Genomic DNA, 11,094 nt, shown 5'->3' with positions numbered 1-11,094 from the left:
TGGCCTGGTCCTCAACTCCGCTTTAGCTCCATATCCCTCAATACCCTTACCCAACAAGAATCTATCCATCTCGAAAGCTCCAATTGACCCAACATCCACAGCCTTTTGGGTAAGTTCCAGATTTCCACTACCCTTTGTGTCAAAAAAGTGTTTCCTGACTTCACTCCTGAACGACCTAGCTCTAATTTTAAGATTGTACCACCTTGCTGTGGATTCCCCCACCAGAGGAAATAGTTTCTCGGCATCTGCACCATCTCCAGCTTTGACAGGATGCAGTTAAATAGGGCAGCAGTGGGCACATTCAGACACCCATCACATCATCACTCCTAGCACTAATACCCCCTCTCAGGCACTGACCATCTTCCATTGGGCTGCTATACATGTGTGTGTGTGGGGGCGGTGGGGTGGATTGACACTGTAGATCGGTCGGAGTAAAATGCTCAGCCACCACATCCTACAGTCAGTAACCGGCGGGGGCCTTATACGGGCTGTGGAAACATGTAGAGTGTCCAAGAGTTGGGGAAACAATTGTGTCATGGTGACCGCGGCAGGAAGTGAGAGACAATGATTACCGACCAGCTTAGTTACGTAGTGGACTGAGAAGGAGTAACCCGAACTGTACTCGGGGCGGGTCGGTCACCGATCTCCGCCAGACAGGAAACCAGTTTGCATGTTCACAATCAGCACAAGAGTCTGTTGGTCTCCAGTGTTGTTACTGGGCTTAATTGACGTATTGCTGCCAATAGGCTGCAGGGAGAAATCCCACCTCACACTTGCAGTGGTGTGTTTTGTTTCCAAAATTGCAGAGTTTGACTTGGAGCTGGTGTACTTGGCCTTTGCCCCTTCCGACGCGCCGTGCTTGACCAACGCCCCCTGGGGCACGGCGGTCTGCATCTCCCGGGCGCTTGTTGTAATGGGCCAGGGCGGGAAGCCTCACCCGCCAGGCACTCGAAAATATCATTCACAGAGGAGTGCACGATGCTCGTGGCCTTGGGGGAGATCTCGCTGGTGTCAGGGTGAACCTGCTTCATCTCCTTGTGGATGTAGATGGAGTAACTCTCCTTCCTCCACTTTCTCCGCTTCTTGCCACCCTCTGTTTGGACCCTTCTGGGATGCTGCTTTCTTCTCCTCAGGCATTTTCACACTCAAGCACTCCTCTTGTCAGATACTCTTATTTGCTCATCTCAAATAACTTCCAGTGACAGGCCTGTAACCCAGCTGTACTCCACAGTTCAGAGCGCTCTCTCCAGCCCTAAGCCACCTTTGGAAGGTAAGAACCATTAGTGGTGCTGCTGGCTCTTTCTTACATTCTGATTGGGCACAGGATGAAAATCTCACAGGCAGTGCTAAAATCCTGGAATCGATAAACAATATTCCAATCGACCCAAGGCAGGTACTTTTCCCAACACCGCCTTCTCAGTGCAGCAACAATCTTCCCTTTTTTCAACTGTTGGAAGTCGGGTTGCCAACCCTCGAGGATTATCCTGGAGACTCCATGAATTGAAGATTAAACTCCAAGGCACCGCTGTGAGCAAACCCTGGGGAACAATCATAGGGACATTAAAAAAACAATTGTGTGTGTGTGTTTTTTTTTCATTTTCTTTGAACGCTTTCATTTATTAGTTACAAAAATCTAGTGAAACGTCGCAAGGCGCTTCACAGGAGCGTTATCAAACAACATTTGACACCGAGCCACATAGAGACCAAAAGCTGGGTCAAAGAGGTCGGTTTTAAGGAGCGTCTTAAAGGAGGAGAGAGAGGTGAAGAGATTTAGGGAGGGAATTCCAGAGGTTAGGGACTAGGCAGCTGAAGGCACGGCCGCCAATGGTGGGGCGATGGAACTCACCCACACCACAGGCCCAGTAAATTATGACAGCCTCTATTCTAGGCCGGAGATCCCATGGCAGGGTGAAGAAAAAGAAAGACTTGCATTTCTATAGCACTTTTCTCGACCACCGGAGGACTCAAAGCGCTTTACAGCCAATGAAGTACTTTTTGAAGTAGAGCCACTGTTGTAATGTAGGAAACGCGGCACAGCAAGCTCCCACAAACAGCAATGTGATAATGACCAGATAATCTGTTGTTGTTATGTTGGTTGAGGGATAAATATTGGCCCCAAGACACTGGGGAGAACTCTCCTGCTCTTCTTCAAAATAGTTCCGTGGGATTCTTTTACGTCCACCATGAGAGAGAGCAGACAGGTCCTCGGTTTAACGTCTCATCCAAAAGACGGTACCTACAGTGGGGGGCCTATTCCACCTATCTGGAGTGAGTCAAGCGCTGCTGTGTGAAAGAAAGTAATTACCGTTTTCTGGCAACACTCCCTTTTAAAAAAAAATGTTTTCCCCCTACTCCTGGAAACACCTCTCGACAGCCCTGTAATTCAGACCATTTTTGACAACCCTGAAATTCCAAGTATCCGGAAGCAGGAAACAATAAGAAGGCAGTCCGCCCAGTCGCTGGGAACTGTGCCGTGCCTGGTGTGGAAACGAGCCATAGGGACCGACCGGGAAGCTCCCACGTCAACCCTAAACCTGCGTTGAGTTAGTTGTGATGACAGTCGTGCAGCTGGATTCTACTCAGCAGAGGACTGGGGGGCGGGGGGGGGTTGGAATCAGGTAGGGCTCCCGTTTCTGATTATCCAGTGCTCAGATCAGGATTAAGAATTCTTGGGGTCCTGAACATCAAAAGTATTCAGGGCCCCTGCACGCCCCTCCATCCATTAAAACACAAAGGTGTAGTAAAATGCATGAAGAAATAGGCCTGTAGAAGGTTTACACACTGTGTTAATAATAAAGCAAATCATACCACAGTATCACTTAAGTGACACCAATCCAGTGACTGTACGCAACTTTTCTGCGTTTGCAGAGTTCTACCGAGGACCCCCTATTCGGCTGTCTGTCAACCCGCTCCTCTTCCTCCTGCTGGAAGGTCTAGGTGGGGATTTAAGCCAACCAGCTCCCTTGGGCAAGGAAGGCATGGACTGCCAGCACCTATGGAACCACACCCCAACATGAGCCCAACCCCCCGTGAGAAAAAGCAGGAGCGTCAGAATGTGCATTTCTATAGCGGCTTTCACCACTTCAGGACGTCTCACCGCGTTTCACAACCAGTGAAATACTTCTGAAGTGTAGTCACTGTTGCAATGTCGGAAATGTGGTAGCCAATTTGAGCACAGCAAGATCCCACGAACAGCAGTGCGATAATGACCAGATAATTTGTTTATAGCTGTTGTTTGAGGGAGCAAATATTGGGCCAGCACACTGGCGAGAACTCTTCTTCCAATAGAGCCATGGGATCTTTTACATCCGCCTGACAGGGCAGTTTAACATCTCATCCGAAAGGCGGCACCTCCCTGACAGCGCAGCGCAGCGCTCCCTCAGTACTGCACTGGGAGTGTCAGCCTGGATTTTGTGCTCCAGTCTCTGGAGTGGGACTATGAACTCCCTAACCTCCTGACTCAGAGCTGAGAGCGCTACCCACTGAGGCACGGCTGACGCACACACACACAAATACAGTCCCTTTAATTAAAAGCAGAGATGGAAGGAGAGGGGGGCAGCAATGTCTAAAATAAACTTGAAAACTTTCCCGCAAAGAATCGCGACTGGAAGAAAGGCAAAACTGGGCCTGGTGGGAAAGTGCTGGAATTGTTTACAGTGTGTGTGCGAGCGCAGGAAGTGGCACAACACGCCATCCCAAGGCCCTCCCCCGCCAAAGGAGAGAGAGAGAAAAAAACCAGACCAAAAGCTCCAGCAACATTAGACACACACACAGCACATGGAGAGAGACGTCAGAGCAAGGAGCAGCTTCACTCCCTCAGATGAATCTAAAAAGATTGTCTTGGGATTGGAGCTTCTTCAAAATATATCCCAGTGGCCGATAAGGTAAATAACTTTCAAAAAATAACTTTCAAAAGTGACCCAGTCTCGTGACATATGTGGTTATTTCGATTTTTTTCTGTGGGGGGTGGGAAACTGTGTGTGTGGGTCGCTGATTCGTTTCTAGATATAAAAAAATTATATTAAAAAATTGAAAACTTACAGGAGAATTGCACCTCTAATTGGGGGAAACAGATGCAGCTTTCTATCTGCTGATCAGCCACCACGTGTGGATGGGATTAGAGTTTGGGGTTTGAGCGTGTACTGTTCCCAATTTCCCCAGTGTGTGTGCTGGAACCAGCGCAGTTTTCCTAACTCCTTCCTCCCAATGTTGCCACGATTGTTTTCAATTTCAGTTTCAACATTACTTTTTATGAACACGCGTCCGGCGTGAGAGAGAACTAAAATATATAAACACACAAAACAGGATCTTGAGTAATTTCGTGTTTTTAAAAAAATCTATATGGGGTTGATTTGATTACTGAAGTTGGAAGTAAAAGTGCATTTTTTTTTGCTAACTTGACTTGGGCGTTTGCATTGAATTCAGTAGGAAATTGGGATCATGCGGAGCCATTTGGAGTTATGTTAAGTTTAAAAACTTTAAAACTCCCTGCGAAATGAATCGGAATTCTCCCTGCTGTTTAGTTTTAAAAACTTGCGGCAGTCCTCTGCTAAAAGACAGGGGGGAAGGAAAACAGCCCGTCACCTAAATATAAATATTGGTTCCCCCCTCCCCTCTCAGACAGTTTTAATAAGCATCCTTTTTCCCGGGGTTTTATTTAGGATTAACAGCGGGGACACTTGCCCCCTTTCCTTAAGACTTGAGGAAAAACTATCGTTTGCCCTTCCACTCAAATGAAAATAAACCTTTTATTTTAACACACATCGCCCCCCCCCCGTCTCATTCCTAGCCCCCTCCCCAGCAAAAAAACCTTTTAGCGCCATGTGCTCTCTCCCGCCAAAACCCGTTGCAACAGACTGAAATTGCAACCATCTGTTACAGATGATAAGCCGCGCACAATGCAAATCATTCGAAAACGAGTGCCAGAACACGGCGAGTCGACATCAGGCATTGCAAATAATTTTTAAAAAGCACAACAGACACTAACCTAGTCTTTTATAAACAACTCCACGCAAACTATTGGCTATCAAATCTCAATTGCCATTTTATTTTAAAATTAAACAAGTACAACAAAGACACAGCCATTGTGCAATCAATTCTAGGCAGAATAAAATTCTCCCCCTACTAGTGCGTCCAAAGCAGAAAGGGCTTTAAAACAGACACGTTCTCCGTTCCCTTGCTCGAGCATTTCGCAATTGCTTCTTTCCCCCCTCCAGATCCAATCCTTTTGGAGCTGGGCAACTAGCTGCAAATCCCGCCCAAAAAAAACCCCAACAGAATAATAAAAATCTATTAATTAGTAACCAACTTGGGTTTTCTCAGTGATGTCATTGTGTGTGTGTTATATTTAAAAAATCCAATGCAAAGTTTTACTTTAAAAAATAACGACCAACTTTTAAGAGAAAGTTTTTAAATAGTTAAAAAAAACTTGCTTTAAAGTGTTGATTTTTTTTCTTGGGGGAAGTTTTTTTAAGTCTTGCTGGTGGGTGCAGTTGCTGTCACTCAAGGAGTTTTTTTTTAAGAATCTACAAGCTTGGCTGATTTAAATACCAGGGATCCGCCTACGGGGGGAAGGGAAATTATTTATGGGTGATGTCGGACTGCGAGTTGCTAAAAGTCTGCGGGGCGAGTGGGAGGCTTGCAGCCGAGGGAGAGAGACGGAAAATCATAGCAGCCGGAGACTTGCTATAGTTTGGGGGAGTCGATCCGATCTGAGCCGTCCCGTCCCCGGCCGCCTGTCTCCCCTCTCGCAGCCGCATCGCCCTCCTCTGTGTTAACCCGGACACAGCGACATGTCTACCAAGTTCGTCTCTTGTTTCTACGATATTGGAGAAGTTTTATGCAAGGTAAAAAAAAACACACTTGCAACTTTGAGCCGGTTCGAGTGAGGGAGGGAGAGAATGAGCAGGATTATAACAACACGTTGCAACTTTTAAAACACTCCCGATCTATCTTGGTACAGTCAGTCTGGAACTTTAAAACTCCGACCTGGTTTTTATTCACCCACTTGCTAAGGCCGGCTCAGTCCCTGTTAAAAAACAATGCCGTGGATCCGAGCGGTTGAGTTATATTTTGTTTAAAAATTTGGGCATCGGATGGTGGGTTTTTCCCCCTCCCTGTTTTATTTGTTTGTGGTGTAACAGATTTTCTGCTACTTTAGTTTTCTGGGTTTTTTTAAAACGAGAAAAATGACTTGTTGATCTCTTGAGTTTTACTTTTGGCTGTTTTTTCTGTCCTGTTTAGGCGGAATTTTCTTTTTGACCTGTTGTATTTTAATCCATTATTTAATTCCTCCAAAAACAACCTTTTGTATTTTTTATTTTTTGGTATATCTATTTTTAAAAGTGTAGAGTTGGGGGACGGGACGGGGGGGACTCTTGATCCCAGGTGAGGAATGTTGCCTTTATGTTTGGGGGTTCTGAATTGGACCGTCGGTCCCCCCTTCACTTTCTGTCCCAGGTTTGTGTCTGTGGGGTTATTGGATGGTCGGCGGTGTTCCCCGGCCCCTGCGCCTCCTCCCTGCTGACCTTGCTGTCGCTCAAACCATTAACCGACCCACCTCAACACAAATATAAGGCGATAGCACCGGGAGCTGCTTGAAAACTGCAGCCGGGGAGCTTGCACCAAGCGATAGGGCCACATGCAAAAAAAAGCCAAGGTGGATGATTCTCCCAAATCACCTCTTAAAAGTCTCTCATTGAAACGCTCTGTCCAGCTTCTATCTTTTCGGTTTGTTATGCAGTCTGTCTCAGAATATTTCTACCTCCCTCCCTTTTCTTTCCCTCCCAGGGTTTGCAAACTACTGCTGAAAATGGCCTGATTCAGTCTGAAGTTTCCTGGAACAAGCAGGGTTGATGGAGGCTTTTGGCCAGGGTTCTGTGGGTGCCCCAGTGTTGTGATTGCAGTATGTTACAAAGCAAAGAGGGGGGCACGACACTGGCTTAGTGACTCCCAGGGGAGAAGAACACCTAGTGGGTGAAATCTCAAGTCTAAAACAGTCTATAAACCACCAGTAGCTTACCTTTTATTGTAGTTGTGTGAGTAACACACTGCACTGGTGCCTACTTCCGCCCACTTAACCGCAGTCCGTTTCTTGCCTGTTAAATGTAAACAAGATTTTGTCACTGACGTCAAATTTATCCACACTCTTGTCCTGTGGTGGGGTTACTGAGGTCCTAAAGTGGTCGGTCCCCGTGGCCTGCAGTAACTAGCGGGAATGACTGAACAGGCTGGGTCTCATTTCTCTAGAAAAGAGGAGGGGGGGGGAAGGTGACCTAACAGAAGTCTTTTTAAATTATGAAGCGGCTCGATAGAGTAGACGTAGAGGGAATGTTTCCGCTTGTGGGAGAATCCAAAACTAGGGACCATAAATATAACATAGTCACTAATAAATCGAAGAAAGAATTCAGGAGAAACTTGGTTACTCGGAGAGTGGTTAGAATGTTGAACTCGATACCACAAGGAGTGGTTGAAGTGAATAGTATCGATGCATTTAAGGGGAAGCTAGATAAATTATGAGGGAGAAAGGAATAGGATACGCTGATCGGGTGAGATGAAGTATGGTGGGAGGTGGCTCTTGTGAAGCATAAACAAGTTAGGCCGCATGGCCTGTTTCTGTGCTGTAAATTCTCTAATCTCTAAAGTGATATTTTCTGTTTTCCCCTCATCCAGAACAAAATGATTAGCTACAATAACAACATCAACGCAGGCAGCTCTGTGCCCCTGCTGGACAGGAAGGCAGTCGGGACCCCCACACTGGTGGACTATCAGAGGCGCCATTCAGTCACCCTCGCCAACGCTAACTCCAAGTTCAACCAGAACCAGCTGCTCAACAGCCTCAAGCTGGACCAGACCACCACCACCGCCGTGGCCAACAAGGAGAACAAGTTCCGAGACCGCTCCTTCTCAGAGACGGGCCTTCAGAAGCCCCAGAGCCAGGTCAACTCCAGCCGCTACAAGACGGAGCTGTGCCGCCCGTTCGAGGAGAATGGGTCGTGTAAGTACGGCGACAAGTGCCAGTTCGCCCATGGCATCCATGAGTTGCGGAGCTTGGCCCGGCATCCCAAGTACAAGACCGAGCTGTGCCGCACCTTCCACACCATCGGATTTTGCCCCTATGGACCCCGATGCCACTTCATCCACAACGCAGAGGAAAGGCGTATGTCCCCCGGGCACGACCAACACCACCTCCCGCTCTCCTCATCCAACAAGATGGACAGGCCTCGTCTGCAACACAGCTACAGCTTCTCTGGCTTCTCCAGTTCCTCCAGCGGGCTGCTGGACAGCCCCACCTCTATAACCCCTCCCCCCATCTTCAGCGCAGAAGACCTGAGCTCCTCCCCCACCCTGCCAGATTGTGCCAGCAACCCCTTCACCTACTCGAGCCAGGAGCTAGCCAGTCTCTTCGCGCCCAGCATTGGGATCCAAGTTCCGATGGCGTCCACCAACAACAGCGCCCACTCTCCTACTTCATTCCTGCTCCGACCTTTGGCTGAATCTCCCCAGCTCTTCAAGCCTCCCCCGAGCCCTCCAGACTCTATGTCAGATGACTACCTGAGCAGTTCTGGGAGTGTGAGCGGGTCGGAGTCCCCCACCCTTGATCCCAGTAAACGTCTTCCCATCTTCAGCAGACTGTCCATCTCAGATGACTAACTCGGCCTACCTTCCTTCCCCTGCGCTGGAAGAATCAGAGAGCTGTCAAAAAAAACAAAACAAAATGTAGCCCTAATCTGAGCAAGCATTTAAGATGAACCTTTATTTCTTAATGGTCCAGTTAGCCAGCTTTTGACACCCGCAAAGGTTAGAATTGACTTGCCAAACCCAAACTTGCCAGCTACATACCATGTCAATTGATGACCTACAACACATTTATTCTTGAGTTTTCACTGTGATAGCAGGGGTACAGCAATGACTGCACACTCATTTTTAAAAAGTAATTCAATTTTTGGAGATCAAAATGGCCGATTTCTTTTTTTTCTCTCTCATTCATCTATATCTACTTGCTAGCCCAGCAATTTGGGATTTGGTGGGAAGGGTCATCCTGGGATAAACTGGTAGGTTTGGACTGTCTGATTGGATTGGCCCAATTGAGTTGAGGCACTTTGTGACAGGACCTGAAGTGAATTTGATGTCAAACAGCTACCTATCTGCCTGTTGGTAAAGTTCTTAAGTGTCGATTAAGAATCTTTTGAAGAGAAGATTTTTTAAAAAGAGAACTGAATGGTGTAATTACCCACCATTCGCCGAAACAGATCTTTAATGTCGCAAAAATTACATTTGATGTCCCTTTAGCAGTAACTTTCTTTCTCCCTCTTCCCCTCCGCCCCCACCCCCCTCCCAATTGCTGTATCTCTCTGCGTTGACAGCACCAAGCGAGTGTGTCTTTGCACAAAGGAGGGTCCACACCGAGGTGACTGAAACATTTTGCCTGATGCAATTGTGGACGGTTCTTGAGGCACATGGGCCAGGCATCAGGAGACACCCTGTATCCCTCTGCCTCCCTGCCTCCTTCTCACCTCTCCCTCTAGCCCACCCCGCCCCTCCATCCAAATTCTTCTTTATAGTGACAATTCATTAACCCCAGGGACTGGAATTGAGCAAGCATTGTCTTTACTGCTTCCATTAATTGAACGGACGCAGATTGTAGCAAGATGTGTAGGACTTGGGAGATGTGAATGTTAATTTTTTTTTAATATTAAGGTGGGGGTGGGGGTTAGCTGGCCTGGGATGGACAATTGCTGGTGACTTTATTTAAATATGGTGCTGTTAATATGATTCTGGCTGCCTTGTTTTTAAACTGTTCAGCACCTAGTGGACAAAATGACTAGTAATTCTCTTTTTTTGTGGGGGAGAGGACAGTGAAAGTTTCTTCAGAAAAAGAATAGCTTTGGATGGTCAGGATTCCATCTCCAGAGTGGGGGAGAGAGTGAGAGAAATAGTTTAACCAGCTAGTCTTCAGCCTTGGACTTTGTGCCAAGTTAGTTCATTTTATTTCTTTTTTTCCCTTTTTTAAAAAATTCAGCAGAACATTCAAAAAGGATTTAAAAATATCGCTTGTCACTGCACACATACACACACATACATACATTCATACATACACACAAATTGCTTATTTAACTTATCAAAAAACATATTTATTGCCAAACATATGCATTTTTGTTTGTATTTATCACAATGACGAACCATAGAAATATATTTTTCTTTTGTTTAAATTATGATCTTATTAATCTTAAGATTGTGAGGTTTTTCCTTTCCTTATTTTCGTTTCCACAGTTTAATATATTATACTACAATGACGAGGGTTTTTGTAACTTTACTCTTCAGTTATTTTATTTAATAAAAAAAGTAATTTAAAAACACAAAAACATTTGAATTTATTTATTTTGTAGTTTTTTCCCCTCCCTTTTTAAAAAATAAATTGATTTTCTTATGTATTTTTATGGCAGCCGTGCGCTCACTGCCTTTAAACTCTTGTTGCCAACAGCGGCCTAGTATTTTAGGCTTTTGAGTTAGCTTCCATTGTACAAGAGACTGTTAAGAAGGTGCGGGCTCAGTACTGTGACACAAAAGTGCCTGTCGAACACATTCCAAGCATTGATGTATGCTTTCTGTATAATTAATAATACTTTTTATTATTGATAGGTCCTGGTCTCTTTCAGAGAGACAACCAGGACTCAGCACAAAGAAGTTGAATGTATCTTTCCTTCACTGTTCACTACATGGTTTATTTTCTATGTCTGTTTATACAGAATGCTTTTGTAATGACTGGTTCTAATGTAAACCAATAAACCCCAATGGTTTTTTTTTCCCAAAGTGTGGTAGCTCTGGATTTGTCCCTTCTGGAACTGTCATTGCCTAGCACTGTGCTAATTTTAGATGGGGGCGGGGAGGTAGAGCGAGGGGTCAAAAACCAGGGGGCACAGATTTAAAGTAATTGGTGGAAGGTTTAGAGAGGATTTGAGGGGAAATTTCTTCACCCAGAGGGTTGTGGGGGGCCTGGAACTCACTGCCTGAAAGGGTGGTAGAGGCACGAACCCTAACCACATGTAAAAAGTACAGGAAACTCTTTTTTATCTGGCACTGATGGGACCGGCG

General features: G+C 46.0%; 1 protein-coding gene across 2 annotated transcripts; it reads left to right on the top strand.

Annotated features, from left to right (window-relative positions):
• The first annotated feature begins 3,614 nt into the window (after positions 1 to 3,614).
• LOC147109614 (mRNA decay activator protein ZFP36L1-like) lies at positions 3,615 to 10,812 on the top strand. 2 transcript variants are annotated; one of them, XM_086003683.1, is made up of 2 exons: positions 3,615 to 3,884; positions 7,672 to 10,812. In XM_086003683.1, exon 2 carries the CDS (start codon positions 7,678 to 7,680, stop codon positions 8,650 to 8,652), a length of 975 nt encoding a protein of 324 aa, XP_085859809.1. In that variant the 5' UTR covers positions 3,615 to 3,884; positions 7,672 to 7,677; the 3' UTR covers positions 8,653 to 10,812. The 2 variants fall into 2 exon arrangements, with proteins under 2 accessions (XP_085859809.1, XP_085859808.1); XM_086003682.1 differs by lacking the exon at positions 3,615 to 3,884 and adding an exon at positions 5,454 to 5,846.
• Positions 10,813 to 11,094: the final 282 nt, after the last annotated feature.

Source organism: Somniosus microcephalus, chromosome 12 (genome assembly GCF_052327205.1).
Source record: "Somniosus microcephalus isolate GS21.2 chromosome 12, FLI_Smic_1.0, whole genome shotgun sequence".
NCBI classification, from domain to species: Eukaryota; Metazoa; Chordata; class Chondrichthyes; order Squaliformes; family Somniosidae; genus Somniosus; species Somniosus microcephalus.
Note: the sequence above shows the minus strand (reverse complement) of the source record. Positions and strands in the feature narration are given on the sequence as shown.